The 19,260-nt window shown below is 40.8% G+C and overlaps 1 protein-coding gene across 9 annotated transcripts in view; it reads left to right on the top strand.

The window, feature by feature from the left end:
* Positions 1-19,260, top strand: part of dlg1b (discs large MAGUK scaffold protein 1b) — a 408,802-nt gene that overhangs the window by 268,611 nt on the left and 120,931 nt on the right. For all 9 annotated transcript variants that reach the window (XM_084328063.1, XM_084328064.1, XM_084328060.1 and 6 more), the window contains 3 exons: positions 3,571-3,621; positions 3,968-4,092; positions 11,780-11,949. In XM_084328063.1, coding sequence (XP_084184189.1) covers positions 3,571-3,621; positions 3,968-4,092; positions 11,780-11,949 — 346 coding nt within the window. The remainder of the gene's footprint in view (positions 1-3,570; positions 3,622-3,967; positions 4,093-11,779; positions 11,950-19,260) is intronic.

The following is a 19,260-nucleotide window of genomic DNA, read 5'->3' as shown; positions in this document are numbered from 1 at the left end:
ATACACATGTTGGACATACAGCGATACAGCTATACACATGTTGGACATACAACCATACACATGTTGGACATACAGCGATACAGCTATACACATGTTGGACATACAACCATACACATGTTGGACATACAACCATACACATGTTGGACATACAGCCATACACATGTTGGACATACAACCATACACATGTTGGACATACAACCATACACATGTTGGACATACAGCCATACACATGTTGGACATACAACCATACACATGTTGGACATACAACCATACACATGTTGGACATACAGCCATACAACCATACACATGTTGGACATACAACCATACACATGTTGGACATACAACCATACACATGTTGGACATACAACCATACACATGTTGGACATACAGCCATACACATGTTGGACATACAACCATACACATGTTGGACATACAACCATACACATGTTGGACATACAGCCATACACATGTTGGACATACAGCCATACACATGTTGGACATACAGCTATACACATGTTGGACATACAACCATACACATGTTGGACATACAGCTATACACATGTTGGACATACAGCCATACAGCCATACAGCTATACACATGTTGGACATACAGCCATACAGCTATACACATGTTGGACATACAGCCATACAGCTATACACATGTTGGACATACAGCCATACAGCCATACAGCTATACACATGTTGGACATACAGCCATACAGCTATACAGCTATACACATGTTGGACATACAGCTATACACATACAGCCATACAGCCATACAGCTATACACATGTTGGACATACAGCTATACAGCCATACAGCTATACACATGTTGGACATACAGCCATACAGCTATACACAAATACACATGTTGGACATACAGCTATACAGCCATACAGCTATACACATGTTGGACATACAGCCATACAGCTATACACATGTTGGACATACAGCCATACAGCTATACACATGTTGGACATACAGCCATACACATCACTATCCTCCAGCTTGGCTTCACACCAATCTAAATGAAATTGGAAATCGTGCCTAAACAGCTGCCCTGACTCTGATTGGATCTGTGATGCTCAAGACGCAGAGCCCCCATCAGCAAGATCCTTCTTTGTCTCCCTCGCCAGATAAATTTGCACACAACCAAGATGTAAAAGATGTAAAGATGTAAAGCCTCCTCTTAGTCGATTAACCCTCTTAGCACTGTAATTATAGTATATTATAGAATTCCACCTGGATATTTCTTGTATTATTGGCTGTAAAATGGTCAAAGAATGTCCTAGGAGTAAGTGCTTTTGCCATTATTACTTCATCTTTCAATATCTGGCAGTTATTTACCGTAAGTCAGGGGTTCCCAAAGTGGGGGGGGGGGGTCGCCAGATGATTAAAAAAAAATATATATATTTTTTGCAGTCAGGCCACTGAACTTAGAAGCAGGCCAGGCCAGTGTTTCTACAGTAGTTGCAGCAGCGCCATAGTTAGATAACCTAGGTCGGGAACAACCAGGAGATCACTGCAACTCACACAAGTTTGATCTCAAGTGACTACCTGGTAAAATAAAGGTTAAATAAAATATAAATCTCTCTCTCTCTCTCTCTCTCTCTCTCTCTCTCTCTCTCTCTCTCTCTCTCTCTCTCTCTCTCTCTCTCTCTCTCTCACTCACTCACTCACTCACTCACTCACTCACTCACTCACTCACTCACTCACTCACTCACTCACTCACTCACTCACTCACTCACTCACTCACTCACTCACTCTCACACTCACTCTCACACACACACACACACAAAAAAGGAGCCGCATGTGATTGGTGGAGGCGGGACCCTTACAAAAAACTGTTGTTGCTAATCATTGACACATGCTAGCCTGTAATAATCCCCCCCAGAAAAATCTACTTTGCATTTGATATATTGCAAATAATATGCCATCACACACACTGGCATTTAAAGGGTTAGAATTATAAAATGAATATGTGGTGTTTAGGGATGGGTACCTTTCACATTTGAACCGATACCGGTACCTGTGAATCGATACCGGTACCCAATGGTACCTTTTTTCGGTACTTTAGTCTCAAGAAATTTAATTTACCTACCTCAGTCGTAAAAAAAAAAATCCAAACTTCAAATAACTACAATTTCCACAGTTTTCGGCTCGTCATTGCTCCGACTGCTTTGTTGTTGAATCAAGTCAAATCCTAGGTAAGCATATATTGTGAGTGTGAACGTTGACATGAAAAGAAAAAAGGTAAAAAAAAAAAGTAAAAAAAAAATTGTATAAATTTTTTTTTTTTAATTTTTTTTTAATTTTTTTTTCGGTTTCTCACTTGATTCGATACTCGGTAGTACCGACGTGTTTCGGTACCTCAAAAGTACCGAATTCGGTACCCATCCCTAGTGGTGTTATGATCAGGGCTGAAGTTGAATAAAAGATTGTATTTTTTTCAATCTGACATTACATAAAAACAGAAAATCCATCAAAATCAGTGTTGTTGCTAATCATACATATGCTAGCCTGTTTTTTAACAATAATTTGTGATGCCATCACAAACACTGGCATTTAAAGGGTACAAATAAAAAAATTCCTGCACCAGAATGCAGGAAATGAAGTCTTTGTAACAAAACATTTCCTGGTGGGGGACCCCAAGACCCCCTGCTTAAAAAGTGGCCTGACACTGGGGCTATATTTTGCACTATATTTCCTGGCCTGAATGATTTCCCCAGTCCGGCCCTGGTTAAAAGCCTCCTATGCTTATTAGTGTGTGTGCGTTTGAACGTTTGCATGTTTCAACCATACATTTCCATTTATAAAAAAAAAATTATAATAATAATAATTTATTTTTTTTATTTTTATTTTTGTTACCTCCTATAATAGTGGGGGTCGCGGCTCTCTGACACCGTTATTTGGGGGTCGCGGCCTGAAAAGTTTGGGAACCCCTGATTTAAGTGACTAATGATTCTTTAGGATCTTGGCTGAGTAAGACTTGTAGACGATAAGTCGTTCTTTTCTGTTTTTTCTGTTTGTTTATTTTATTTCCCCCTTCATGCTGAATTACTTATCTCTGACATCATAGATTCACAATGAACATCATACTGTATTTCATTCAATATAAGCAATGGTCTTTAATAAGCGCTAGTTTTAAAGAGTTTTGTGCATGCTTGTATACATTTGCATGTTTGCAAAAAAAAAGGCAGAAAATGTGGGGAACACAATTTTTACAGCTTAATTTCTCTGTTAAATCACTCTAATTGATTAGTTGACTGCTCGTTAGCTAAGGATTATTTGAATTGAAGACGGCTCTAGCAATATAGCCTTTCACAAATGACTAAACACACATAGTGCAGGTAACACACGGATTAAAACAAGGGAACATATTGGCAGTAATCATGGTCGTCTGTCAGGGACTTTGAATGTGTGTAGAGAGATAACATCTATCTGGAGCATTACTGTCATTGCTCTTGTTTTCACAACTTCAATAGAATGTCAGAATTTGATCGGTAATTCAATAAGTTCAGCAGCTAATAAATAAATAAATGCCATTGCCTCTTCTCTTTCTCACGCAGGTGAATGGAACTGAAGCAGATTATGAATATGAGGAGATCACGTTGGAGCGGGTAAGAGGATGTCTGGCTTTTTAATTTTTTTACTCAGCCATATTGTTATTAAATGGACCAACTGTTTTCTCCTCAGTCTTTTATGAGCCTCGTGGTCCATAAGGACACTGTCTTGGCACAGCCCTTCTTATTTAAGGTCAAACATCAGGCACACTGTTCAATCACGTTGGGCATGATGTGGTTTGTTTATTTACTATAGGGCCAGTCAGGGCGTTGGCTGCTGGAAACTCTGTCTACTGTTTGGTCGGGGTGGGAAGAAAATGTGATACCGTGTTGCAATGATATGTAGAGCGCAGTGTCTCCAGCCTTTTCCGTTTGTTGATATTTTTATTGTTTGCTCCTCCAGGGAAACTCAGGGCTGGGTTTCAGTATCGCAGGGGGGACGGACAACCCGCACATTGGTGAAGACCCCAGTATCTTCATCACCAAGGTCATCCCCGGGGGAGCTGCGGCGCAGGACGGACGCTTGAGGTGAGATGCATGACATTCAGTTCACTTAGATTTATGTCATACTGGGAAAGTCCATCTTCAAGGTGAATTCACATTATGTTACACAACAGAGATCCCCCTCCGCTCACAGAGGTGTTTTTTTAGGGTTAACTCCTATGGGAGGCATGACTTTGACTGTACAGATTGTTATTTGTGCAGAACTTGTCACCAGAGCACCTTTTTCACATTCTGCCCCTGGAGACGGAGAGCTTCTCTGTACTTCCCTGATATCTGAGATGCATGTGTGATGTCACTAATAGGTTGGACTTCTCTTGGTTCAATATGTGGTAACTTGGCACCTTTTAGATTCATACACAGAATGCATGAGTAGGTATTGACATCCTGGTCCGTGGACCACCTTTAGCCTCAGCATACACATAATTCTGACAAGGTATCGACATGTCTTGAAAATATATAAGCTGCTGACTTGGAATTCCTAGGAAATATTATGATTGTTGCCAATTTACACATTCATAGATCCTTGTGTTCTCAATGAGGGTAAAGGTGTAGAGATGCTGCCAAGACATTTTCTGCACTTTATTAGCAATTTGGTTATTCAATGTAGAACATTTTATGGGTTTATACAAATATATATGGAGGGAATTTAAGTCTCTAGTGATGATGTCATCTATAGATAAATCCTGGAGCTGCTCCACAGACATTGAATAGTGGAACAACTCCAGGACACTATGGCAGTATCCATGGTGATTTGACTGGGATATGAGGACACTATGGCAGTATCCATGGTGATTTGACTGGGATATGAGGACACTATGGCAGTATCCATGGTGATTGTACTGGGATATGAGGACACTATGGCAGTATCCATGGTGATTTTACTGGGATATGAGGACACTATGGCAGTATCCATGGTGATTTTACTGAGATATGAGGACACTATGGCAGTATCCATGGTGATTTTACTGAGATATGAGGACACTATGGCAGTATCCATGGTGATTTTACTGGGATATGAGGACACTATGGCAGTATCCATGGTGATTTTACTGGGATATGAGGACACTATGGCAGTATCCATGGTGATTTTACTGAGATATGAGGACACTATGGCAGTATCCATGGTGATTTTAATGAGATATGAGGACACTATGGCAGTATCCATGGTGATTTTACTGGGATATGAGGACACTATGGCAGTATCCATGGTGATTTTACTGGGATATGAGGACACTATGGCAGTATCCATGGTGATTGTACTGGGATATGAGGACACTATGGCAGTATCCATGGTGATTTTACTGGGATATGAGGACACTATGGCAGTATCCATGGTGATTTGACTGGGATATGAGGACACTATGGCAGTATCCATGGTGATTGTACTGGGATATGAGGACACTATGGCAGTATCCATGGTGATTTTACTGGGATATGAGGACACTATGGCAGTATCCATGGTGATTTTACTGGGATATGAGGACACTATGGCAGTATCCATGGCGATTTTACTGGGATATGAGGACACTATGGCAGTATCCATGGTGATTTTACTGGGATATGAGGACACTATGGCAGTATCCATGGTGATTTTACTGGGATATGAGGACACTATGGCAGTATCCATGGTGATTTTACTGGGATATGAGGACACTATGACAGTATCCATGGTGATTTTACTGGGATATGAGGACACTATGGCAGTATCCATGGTGATTTTACTGGGATATGAGGACACTATGACAGTATCCATGGTGATTTTACTGAGATATGAGGACACTATGGCAGTATCCAATTAATGGTTATTTTACTTGGATATGAGGACACTATGACAGTATCCATGGTGATTTTACTGGGATATGAGGACACTATGGCAGTATCCATGGCGATTTTACTGGGATATGAGGACACTATGACAGTATCCATGGTGATTTTACTGGGATATGAGGACACTATGGCAGTATCCATGGCGATTTTACTGGGATATGAGGACACTATGACAGTATCCATGGTGATTTTACTGAGATATGAGGACACTATGGCAGTATCCAATCCATGGTGATTTTACTGGGATATGAGGACACTATGGCAGTATCCATGGTTATTTTACTTGGATATGAGGACACTATGACAGTATCCATGGTGATTTTACTGGGATATGAGGACACTATGACAGTATCCATGGTGATTTTACTGGGATATGAGGACACTATGACAGTATCCATGGTGATTTTACTGGGATATGTGTACATTTTCTGATTGACAGCTGTAAGCCATACTTTTAAATAAAGCTTAATTTGGATGTAAAAGCTCAAACAAAAATTCAGCCCACAAAGTTGGACACTAATTCATTGTCAATGGACCAACTCCAAAACGCTTGATCACTTGATTATCATGCTTTGATTTCCATCTCAGGGAGACGGTTCTCTTGTGTTTTTATTTTATAGATATTGACTTAACTGTGCAAGAGCATTGGAACAGCACAATGTCCATTCTGTTTTAGGTTGGACGTCTTGATTTTCTCAGACTGCCTAAATAATAAGGGAATCACCAGAGGCCTCATGATTATCATGATACTGTAATATCACTATATAGCGGTTTATTACCTTTTTTCAACTGCAAATGGTGTTATAAAGTGGTTTGTGAAAAGTGCACAGCTTTTGTGAGTCGCACAGAAGGTCTGAGGATATTAATGTTGCGCGACCGTGGGCACAACATTGTCAAGGAAGCCAGTGTGTGGTTGAATGCTAGCAAACAGAAACAGGGCTTGGCAAAGTGTAGTCATGGGCACCATGGGGGATCCCTGGCTGGTCGATATACCCCCACACACACACACACCAGCCTTTCTGGAGCTGTTATCCCAGACACCCCCAGAGCGCTCAGACTTCTTTCACTGCTTCATCAATGATGCAAAAGGGCCCTGGCTCCGGTCAAATTTGATCCAGGTGATGATGGGCGTCAGGAGAGAGAGTGAGAGAGAGAGGTCGATCACCATGGTGGAGGTGAGCCAGGCGTCTCGGAGAGCCGTGCTAATCCGCCTGCCAGGTGGTCAAACATGTCTCCTCAGGGCTCGGGTGGAGCGGTGTTGTTGTTGTTCTTCCCCCCACCAACCTTTTCGAACACTCATGTTACCGTATGGGGGGTCACTTACTAGTTACACCACCAGTTACGCCGTACAGTTCAGGAGATATAGTATTTAAAATAACAGAGAAAATAGTTTAAGTATTTTATTGATCAATTGATGTATCTAAAGCAGGGGTCTCAAACTCGCGGCCCGCGGGCCAATTGCGGCCCGCTGGATGATATTTTGCGGCCCCCTACTTGACATCAAAGTGTAGCAGGGTTCGAAATTAACGGGGGCTTGGGGCATAATGCCCTTGAAAATGGATAAAATGCCCTCGAAAATCAGTTAAGGGGGGCACTTAATGCCCCCGACAGTTTACTAATTATATATATATATATTTATCCGGTAATGGAGCGTCTGTGTATCGTATACGGTTCAGATGACGCGCAAATAAAAAAAAAATCATTTGGCGGAGCCGGTGTTCTGCACTGGCTGCAGCAGCAGCCAGGTGCTAGTCAGTTTGTGTAAAAATGGCACGCACAATATAAATCAATCTTCATTACGACTTTAAAAACATAGCCATTAACATTACATAGGCCTACACACATCTTGCCATAGCGTTAGCAGTTTGTACAATGTTTGTAGCTGTTAGCTAGCTAGCCCTTCACAACAACAGCTAACACCGTAGCTACTAGCTACTGTAGCAGAGGAGGAAATGGGAGTCTGAGAGGCGGGGTGTTTAAAGACAATGATAGGCGTTTATTCAACATCCAAGAAGGCTAACATACAACTGTGTTTTACTAACTCCAACCGGGACTATTGCCGCTTTCGCGCTGCTTGTTGACGTTATGAACTGCTCCTAACGTGACCGGAGCTGAAGGTGGCGGTGCCACACGCTAAAATGTCCGTGGGGACCCGGCGCCAACCCATAGATAGTTCCAACTCACCGAATTACGTAATCCACCACAGTTGCACTCAATATTTAAATAATGTTAGTCTAAATATATGTAGACAGAAACATAATAATTTCAAGCAGAAAACGAATCTTTCCATTAAGAACTGACAAGCAGGGAATTTAAACATGGTTGACATTGTTTTTGTGTGTTTATATTAATTAAAGAAAGGAAAGTCTAGTGCTGGCTGAGCATATTGTTTGTTTGCACTAAATTAATACTTTGACAAATGTAGCCTATATTTTTCAGTCAGTTCGGTCTTTGTGTGCCAAACATTATTTAAGGCTGTAAACACTGTAAACCTTTTATTTTATTTTTAATAAATGAGAAACATGTTTAGATTTGAGTGTTATAGAAAAAGAAAGCAATACGCTTGGACCAGCACTCACAGATTTTGGTATATTTAATTGCAGCCTGAAACAAACATGTTTCGGAACGATTATGTTCCGAAACATGTTTGTTTCAGGCTGCCATTAAATATACCAAAATCTGTGAGTGCTGGTCCAAGCGTATTGCTTTCTTTTTCTATTATACTCGACGGGATTTCAGCACCCAGTGTTATAATTTGTGAGCGCAGTCTATCTTGACTTTTAGATTTGAGTGTTAAATTTTTTTTAATAAAAATTAACGTATATCGAACTGAAAACCGTGACCCCAAATTCGTGATATGAACCAAACCTTCCATTTTGTGAACCGTCCCACCCCTACCGTTTATCATAAAAATTCAGTGCCCCCGAAATACAAAAAAAAGCCCCCGAAAATCAATTAAGGGGGGCAAAAAAAGCCCTTGAAAAAAAATGTTAATTTCTAACCCTGAAGTGTAGTGTTAATGCGGCCCGCACGCAACTTGTTGCCGAGTCGTTGCGCGAGTTGGCCGTTTTATTCGTTTTATCACTTGTAGGCTACCATAGCGCAGGCTCATGGCAGCAACGTTAGTGGTTGAAACGTGATTCCGGAGTGATACCAAGTAGAAGGAAATATATCCTGTCATCAGTGCGTATAGCAGGTATCCTCGAAATTCTCTGCTATCTCCTCTGCACTGCTCCAACTGTCTGTGTCTGTCTACTGCTTTGGTCCAATCATATTCAGTGTCCCGTCAGCATCCCCCCACCCACAGTCTGCGAATCAGAGCAGAGTAGGGCGGGTCTTCACGGGAATGCGTGTTGTCTTTCAACGGGTCAGAGTCAGAGCGAGAGTTGACAGCGCATTTACAGGTAGTCTAATCTGCAGGTACTGTAGCGAGTAGCATCATTTTTACCAGCAGGCAGCTAGTAGAAAAATATGGCATGTTCAAAGATGGCCAGTAAAATAAAAGTCAACAGTGAAAATCGCTGCAATTCAAAGGTGAATGGACTGAAGAATATGCGTTCATCCTCCCTCCAACCAGCACAATGTGCCAAGAAACGGTAGCTCTTGTGAAGAGTGGCAATTTGAAACGCAATTTGAAACGCCAATACGAAACAAAACACAGTTATTTTGATGCAACCTTTCAGCACTAAGAACCACAAAAATAAATGGAATGAAATCATCATATCAAGCTGCAAGCAGAATTATTGTTAAAGTTATGTCACAACGATAAAAAGGAACCAAGTGTCACTGCTCACTCAGTGGCATGGGTGTTGGCTAAACACAAGAAGCCATTCTCTGATGCATAAATAATAAAATAATGTATGACTGAAGTGATGGAGACCATGTTTGAAGGCAAACAAAAGCAAATCCTCCTCAGATCGCACAGCAACCAGAATAACTGAAATACTGGCTGTGATAGAATAAAAAAAATGCACAGTGCATTTCCATAGCTGTGGATGAGTCCACTGACACCACTGAGAATGCTCAGTTGCTGGTGTTTTTGAGGTTTTATGATGAGGCAAAGGGGTAGTTTGTTGATGTATTAATACATTTTTGGAATACTTGAAACCCTTTTTTTGTGGAATATTTGATGCGGCCCAGCCTCACCCAGACTCTACCTCCAGTGGCCCCCAGGTAAATAGGTAAATTGAGTTTGAGACCCCTGATCTAAAGTAAACAATTCATTTTTATTTATATATATATATATATATATATATATATATATATATATACCGTATATATATATACCGTATATATAAATATAAAAGAGAGATCTCAGCCATGAAGCATTTTGGGCTGCAATTCATGTATGAAAGGTGCTATACAAATACAGTTTATTAGTATTATTATTGTTTTAACTTGCATCTTATTTTTCCATGAATGCACACCGAAATGGGTCTGAACCATGCACTGTAACTGGAAAATGGTAGAGCATTGAACAATCTTAGTGCTTCTGAATAAAATGATTCTTCTTTTTTTGTCTTTACGTCAGACACTTTGGAACATTGCCACCAATGAAATGTTTCAAAGCATTGATCCAGTATTTTTTTTTTTTATCCACTTTTTCTCCCATTTTCTATATTTTCTCCCATCCCAATTTCGTATCATCCAATTCAACCCTCCCCTGTCACGAACGCTGTTTCTTGCCTCCCACAAGCCGGCTGCAATGTGGACTAAGTCATACATAGCACAAGTCCCCTCCGGTACTTGAGGTAACAGCAGTCGCATCTTTTCACCTGCGCAGCTCGATCTCTCAGTGGCGAGGAGTAACGCGTGGGAGGCTCACGCTGCCCCCGACACTTCCTGATTCTACTGCGCAGGCGCACCAACCGACCTGTAAGAGTCGCTGTCCACAACGCCCGATCCCCACCCATCAGTTTCCCACCCCCTAATACGGCCAATGTGTATTAGTATGAACGACCAGCTAAACTGAAAGCAATGTGGAGCGCTGGGCTCGAACAGGCGAGCCCAGCGTCTCCGCATTCGTGGCGAGCGCCTTGCCCACTACGCCACGTAGCCGCCCTGATCCAGTATTTTTTTATGTATAATTTATAATCGATTAATTCGTGACACCCCTACTGCTTTTTGAAGAAAGCATTTCTGAGCTCTGTTTTAGAAAAAGGGCTATTCCCTTCAAACCAGGTTAATTTTACAAACTGGCTATAGTACATTGTGGGAAAGTAAGACCAGCTACTAGTCAAATGAAGCCCAACTACTAGCCAAATGCTTATCTGAGAGGGACGTTTGTCTACTCTACTAAACATTTAAACAACCAGACACTTCTAATATAGTTGGTGGAATGTTGAGTTTATTAATCTACAAGCAGATGTGGTCTGTGGAGGGTGAAGTTAGTTATTGGCACTGGCTGAATGAAGTACAGTAGTAGTAGTAGTAGTAGTAGTAGTAGTAGTAGTAGTAGTAGTAGTAGTAGTAGTAGTAGTAGTAGTAGTAGTAGTAGTAGTACTTCATTGGCATGTTACAGTAATTAGACTGAATTAGTTACCAATTTACAGATTAAGAATTCAAACATTAAAACACAACATTATTTAAACATAGAATAAAAAAGGCGTAAGAGACATAAGACAATACTGACTCAGGTTAGCATTAATGGGAGTTATGGGGTATGGAATTTCAGTAGTCTAGTTAGATACGGTATATGAGGGATTTGATAGCGACATGTGTTTGTGAGGGGGGTTGGACAGTTGCACGTTATGTGGCCCGAGATTTCCAGTCTTCATGGGGTGTAGCCAGGCAGTAAACTGGGAGGTTTGGAGATTTTTCTGGCAGAAAGTCCACCTTTGGGCCAGCTAGGCTAACCGGTGTGTGTGTTCTCCGCTGCCCACAGGGTCAATGACGTCATCCTCCGGGTCAACGAGGCGGATGTACGGGACGTGACCCACAGCCGAGCCGTGGAGGCGCTGAAGGAGGCCGGCTCACTGGTGCGCCTCTACGTACGCAGGAGGAAACCCGTCTCTGAGAAGCTGATGGAGATCAAACTGGTGAAGGGGCCCAAAGGTAATGTACAGCCCAGCCCCACCGTTCATTGTAAACAACAATGGTGTGTTGTTGTAGCCACCGGGTAAATCGCGATTTTTTTTATTGGATTGTCATGACAAACCAATTCTCTAATCCAACATATATGTAAAGAAACAACATACTCCAGTTAACGGTATATTTTTTTAATGATTCGTTACGGCGTAATCAATACTTAATTGCGTTCGGGGACCTCCATATTTTGGGGGTATTCATCAGAAAACTCGGATCCGGGATTCGGCTCCCATCAGTGGGGCAAGAACTGTGGATTTTCAGCCTTGCTCTCTGGAGCTTAAACGGAGTTTCGATTCCTGGCTAGAGGAGCGTGTCGCAGCTCATGCGCGCGCTCGGCCAATCAGAGCGTAAAACGCCAATGCGGAAGCACTCTTCGGCTGCCTTTAATATAGACGCGGTCGGTCTACCATTGCCGCATGGTAGCCAGGTAGTTGGCGTATTAACGATACTCAACCAGTAGGGGAGCTTGGGTTACACCAGGTAACTTTTCGTCTCTAGTAAAGGGGAGGTGAGGAGGGGAGAAACAGCCCGGTGCCGAGGATTGTTACATTTCTCCGTTCTCTGCTTGATTATGATTAATCAAATGTCCAATCTAACACATTTTGATTGTATAGCAAATAGATTGTCACAAAAACACGACCCAGATTCAGCCGCTCAAACGCGCTCATCATCATACAGAGGTATTTAAATGTTCTCCTTCACAAGTCTAATCACTAATGATAGAAACGACACTCATCACTGTGTCCTTTATGAGAAGGTTGGTTGGTCCTCTCTGATGAAGAGGTGCAACAAACACTGGTATTTGTTCATTTGTAAGGCCCTTATTGGAAGCTACTTCCTTATACCACATCATTATTGGAATAGGATTTTGGTAAATCTATTTGAATCTCAAGTTTCAAGTTTCTTTATTAGTTGTCATACAGAAGTACAGAATACTTTTATACAAAATGCTTCTTTCTGTTACGCTCCAGAGACTGTGCTAGACAAAAATAGATAAGTATAAAATAGGTATAGCAAGTATACAATAGAAGTCAAGTACGTAGACAAAAGTGTTCAGTATATACATATATACAATGCTCAATGCAGAGTAGAAGTAACTGAGTTACCATACAATATACTATACAGTGCAAAGCAGAAATGGGATGAGGTACAATTTACAGTAAGGTGTAATGAGGTATGGGTTGTAGTGCAAATTCTTTACCAATAAATATAAAGTGTGTTTAGGTGTTCTAAAGTGGGTAAGGCTGGTGCTGCAGTGAGTTGTTTGTTTAAAGTGAGTGTGTGCGTGTGGATGTGTGTGCTGTGAGTGCATTTGATGGTTGTTACATAGTGTTATTGTTTGTTGAGCATCCTGATGGCCTGGGTATCTAATCTAATCTAATTTTTATCAGTCGCAAATTGCTTTCTCGTTTTGCTCATGGACTCGGCCCTGTGCACACGGTCATCACAGAGGGTCCACACGGTCATCACAGAGGGTCCACACGGTCATCACAGAGGGTCCGCACCACCGGCCCTGTGCACACGGGCATCACAGAGGGTCCGCACCACCGGAGTGCAGCGCTGAGCTGCTCTCAGGAGCTGGCGGAGCGTTTCTGTATGCAAATTCAGGTGTACAAGAACACACTTTCAGTTTAGGGAATGAGTGATCAGGCATCCGGAGGATGGCTTTTGTAAATTTGTTAGTAGGAGGTCCATTATCTGTTCATGAGGTCCATTATCTGTTCTGTTACTCTCAATAGGCAGTATGTTGTGAAATAGGTTGCCATACTTCATTCATCCGTGGTGCCTATGGTTGTTAAATTGCTCTGTTCTCAGTTTGATATAATTTATTCTTGAGCTTTTTCTGTATTTTGTACCTTCCTGGTCGTTGCGCGCCTGAGGAGGATGTAGAACTACCACATGCCTCCTCCGATACATATGGAGTCGCCAGCCGCTTCTTTTCACCTGACAGCGAGAAGTTTCACTGGGGGAACGTAATGCGTGCGGAGGTTCACGCTATTTCCCCCAGATCCCCTCCCTGCTGAACAGGCGCCCCGACCGACCAGTAGGAGTTGCAGTTTACAACGACCAGGACACATACCCCGGCCCATACCCCACCGACTTCCCACCCGCTAACACTGCCAATTGTGTTAGTAGGGACGACTGACCAAGCCGGAGGTACTGCTGACAGCTGGATTCGATCCCAGAGTCTCTGTGGTGGTAGGCGAGTGCTTAGTCCACTGCGCTACCCAGCCGATTAATATAATTAATCAAATGTCCAATCTAACAAATCTTGTTTGCTCATAATAGCCTGCTGCTGAAGAAAAGTACAGGGACAAACAATTATGTTTCCATGATTTTATTGATACTCATAATAACACAAACTGCCTTTACAGGGACAAACAATTATGTTTCCATGAGTTTATTGAAACTCATAATAACACAAACTGCCTATAAATGGTTATCTCCGCAAACGATAGGATGACGCCAGTCTACTCCACTGTTCTTTTTATAATCGATCTGTTCATTAAGGCTTTGCATTTTGCAAACAAAGTCTGGGCTTTCAGAATATTTAAAATTCTGATGATGAATAAAACATATGAATGTCAAATTGATTGAAATATTTCTCATCGTGTGCTACGGCTTTCGAGACCTATTTCTGAAGCGCTGTGGCTATTCTATCCTGTCGGGCTTTGCGCCTCCTGGTGCCATATAACAGAACAGCAATCAACCTGCTAACTGCCTGGCACGCATGACTATCATATCTTGCCTGAACTAATGATCCTGCCTGGCAGCCAGGTTTCTAGGCTGGCGTGTGCTTGAGTAGCATAAAGGACATAACATTTTTAATATATATCTATATACATTATAATAAATAAAAAGCTCTGGAGTTCTAATATTCACTACTTTTGCACTTCAATCATCCTGTTCTCTTTCCTTATTCACCCCATGTTTTTCCAGCTTTTCTACAAGCCCTAGACTACCCTGAGATGTCACTGATGGCTTCTTCCATATCCCCTCTCCTCCACTCTCTCCCCCCACTCCTCTACCCTCTCCCCCTTCCCCCCACACTCTCCCTTCTCCACCCCCTCCTCTCCTCTCCCTATTCCCCCTCCCATCTCTCCTCTTCCTCCTCTCATCCCCATTCTCCCCTCTCTTAGAGCACAAGTCTAGTTTTCAACAAAGATACTATAAGAGAGGAAGATAACTTGTTGAGGTATAACTCATGAGTAGCTCATCTTTGTGCATCACAATACGCTTTGATATTTAAGCACTAAAATGGTCCCTCACATAATTGCATTTATTTGCAGGAGGGGAGTGATGAGAGTAACACTATCTCACAGATTTTGATTAAATTAACTAATTGAATAGTCGAATTATTCAGGTGCAGACCGACTTGATGGTCTCGCTTGAATAGAATTAACCTTTACTCGGGTGCAGACCGACTTGATGGTCTCTCACTTGAATAGAATTAACCTTTTTTGTGAGACAGATTAGGGTATCACACACTAAGCTATTGTTAGTGTTTTTAGTTTATTCATTTATTTTTTCAATCATATGGAAAGGAATAAATAATGGTGGCTAAGTCTTTACATTAACCTGTTAAACCCTAGCCATATTTTTGCCAAAAGTACCCAAGTAAATGAAGAATTGCTCCACAACATCTATGGACCTCAGGGAATGTATTCCCACTGATATACTGTGTCTGTTACTATGCTTGAGTAAATTGTAATGAACCAAAGGATAATATGTATTATTATTATTATTATTATTATTATTATTATTATTATTATTATTATTATTATTATTATTATTATTATTATTATTATTATAATTGTTTTCCATCTTTGATGGTGAATAACACCATGATCAAAAGCAAAAAGATGCCACTGAATTTAGTATAGTAAAAAGCTATGCAAATGAACAAATGGTTTTTTGTAGATACAATACTGAATTTTGGCATCCGGACACATGCAATATGAAATAGAATATAGAATATAAAATGCCAGGCCTATAAATGGCTCTATTATGGTTGTGTAATACCTATTTTAAAAGCCACAGATCTTTCGAATATCAGTGTTAAATATGGATGTAGTACCACCAGTCGGCCAGTAGAGGCAGCAAAGACCGTGAATATAAATATTAGGGCTGTCTTAAATACTTCGAAGCTTCGTTCAATGGCATGAGCTTCGAACATAAAAAAAAACGTTAAAAAAAATATTATTATTTTTTTGCCTCCAAAATGCACGACGGTGACGCCACACAAAACATTAATAAGGCTATGCCTATGCTGCTATGACTAATGTGTTACCAAATTGTAATCATCTGCTTTTGTAGGTGCATTGTCTGATATAATTATAAATAATAAATTAAATATAATATAATTGTTTGCTTGATAGACGAAGGTTGCAACATAATTATGTAATGTCATGTCGTTGGCTGTGAGAGCAGCCCCACTGCACCCAGGCAGCGCAGCAGAGTGAAACCTTGTTGGCTGCGTCACAGTCACGAAAGGGGCTACTTAATTAATTAATCCAATCCACTATATTTATAGAGCACATTTAAAAACAACAAAGTTTACCAAAGTGCTGTACAAGTCCCACAACATAAGATACAAAAAAAATATATATATAATAAAATTATATATATATATATTCTTTTTCCCGAAGCTTCAAATTAAAATCGAAGCTCGGCCCCGAAGCTTCGATTGCCAAAAAAAGGTCAGCCCTAATAAATATGTATATTTTTGTATGTTTGATTTTACAAAATAGGGGAAGTTCTCTATAAGCCTCTAGGCTTCTAAATTTATCCTACACAATATGGTTATTATGTATTTTTTTTCCTTTTGTTTAACTCTGTGTTAATAAATAAAATACTAAATACAATGAAATCTACTGTAATGGCGACAGTTGCGTTAAATGTTACCGGATTGAGTCGCGTTTTTCTCTCGGATGTTCACAGAAAGGTAAAGAAACAATATACGTTGTATTTTATGGCAATAACGTTGAGGTTTGTTCGACCCGTGAAATATAAACATGACATTACAGTCGAAGCTTGTAAGAAAAAAATATTTTCACTTCCTTTGTCGGCGGCTGGTGTGAGCTATATACACGTTGACAGCTGTTTTGATAGGGTTAGGGTCTTTACTCTTGGCTACATTTGAAAAAGAAACAACATCATTTAATACGGACTGTATTGATCTATTTGTGGCGTGAAATAAATCTTGGCCCGGTACCGGTAAGAGGTTAAGCATTTCATGAGCAAACTAAATGTGTTAGATTAGACATTTGATTAATTATATCAAGCGCAGAACGGAGAAAATGGGGGACCACTTTGTAAACAAGACGAGTCATTCTCTGGTCTGCATCCCCTTAACAATTGTGTGTATTGAGCCGTACTGTATTGTACCCATTCTGCATTCTGTTAATAACATTTTCATTCAATGAATCACCGTGCAGATTGATTGATTGAATGAAAATTGTATTAACAGATTGCAGAATGGGTACAATACAGTACGGCTCAATACACACAATTGTTAAGGGGATGCAGACCAGAGAAAGACTTTTGTCTTTCAGGGTCCCCCATTTTCAATTCATAATGAATTGTAAGTAAGGGTGCAACTTGCTCCGTGCAATCCATTCTTTGTGGATCTAGCCCTATCTGTTGTTAATACTGGTTGAGTATTGTTAACCTCTTAAGCCCTTAACAGTCACAATATTTCTCACACTGGGAATACATTCCCTGAGGTCCATAGATGTCCCTAGATACCAATAACATGCTAATGGCCTTGTAGAAGTGGAGCAATCTTCCATTTACTTGGGTATGTACTTTTAGGTGAATTTTCTGAAAATATGGCTAGGACTTAACAGTGTTAATACCCGGGAACTATCCGGCTATCTATTTCTCTAGTGAGCTGTTGAGCAACACATCTGTGGAAATGTGGGAGCTACAAAGCTAAGCGACCTGCTCCATTGAACGAACATGTTGATGAAGGTTGTTGCCCTCCTCATCCAACATGTATAACTAAGATGAAGGTTGTTGCCCTCCTCATCCAACATGTATAACTAAGATGAAGGTTGTTGCCCTCCTCATCCAACATGTATAACTAAGATGAAGGTTGTTGCCCTCCTCATCCAACATGTATAACTAAGATGAAGGTTGTTGCCCTCCTCATCCAACATGTATAACTAAGATGAAGGTTGTTGCCCTCCTCATCCAACATGTATAACTAAGATGAAGGTTGCTGCCCTCCTCATCCAACATGTATAATTAAGATGAAGGTTGTTGCCCTCCTCATCCAACATGTATAACTAAGATGAAGGTTGGTACCCTCCACATCAAACATGTATAACTAAGATGAAGGTTGTTGCCCTCCTCATCCAACATGTATAACTAAGATGAAGGTTGGTACCCTCCACATGCATGTATAACTATGTATATATATACAGTTGGGTCCGTAAATATTTGCACATGAACACAATGTTCATCATTGTGGCTCTGTACACCACAATGGATTTGAAATTGAACAATCAAGATGTGCCTTAAGCATTCAGACTTTCAGCTTTAATTTGAGGGTATTTACATCCAAACCAGGTGAGTGGTGTAGGAATTACAACTATTTCTATATGTACCTCCTCCTTTTTAAGGGACCAAAGGTATTTGGGCAATTGGTTGCTCAGCTGTTCCATGGCCAGGTGTGTGTTATTCTCTCATTGTTTAATTTCCACGGATACATGGTCTAGAGTTAATTTCAAGTGTGGTATTTACATTTGGAATCTGTTCATAGAGCTGTCACTATCAGTGAAGCAAGCCATCATTAGGTTAAAAAAACAAAACAAACTCATCAGAGAGATGGCAAAAACACTAGGTGTGGCAAAATCAACTGGTTGGTACACAGACCACAGAAAACAACTGTGGTGGATGACAGAAGAATTATTTCCCTGGTGAAGAAAATCCCCTTCACAATAGTTGGGAAGATCAAGAACACTCTCCAGGAGGTAGGTAGGCATATCTGTGTCAAAGTCAACAATCATGAGAAGACTTCACCAGACTGAATACAGAGGGTTCAAGATGTAAACCATTGGTGAGCCTCATAAACCGGAATACCAGATTAGAATTAGCCAAAAAAACCATCTAAAGAAGCCTGTACAGTTCTCGAACAACATCCTAGGGACAGATGAGGCAAAGATCAATGTGTACCAGAATGATGGGAAGAGAAGAGTATGATGAAGGAAAGGAACTGTTCATGATCCAAAGAATACCACCTATCCAGTGAAACATGGTGGTTATGGTGTGGGC

The sequence above is a fragment of the Notolepis coatsorum genome, assembly GCF_963971535.1.
Source record: "Notolepis coatsorum genome assembly, chromosome: 13".
NCBI classification, from domain to species: domain Eukaryota; kingdom Metazoa; phylum Chordata; class Actinopteri; order Aulopiformes; family Paralepididae; genus Notolepis; species Notolepis coatsorum.
The sequence above is the reverse complement of the archived record's forward strand: the minus strand, read 5'-3'. Positions and strand labels throughout refer to the sequence as shown.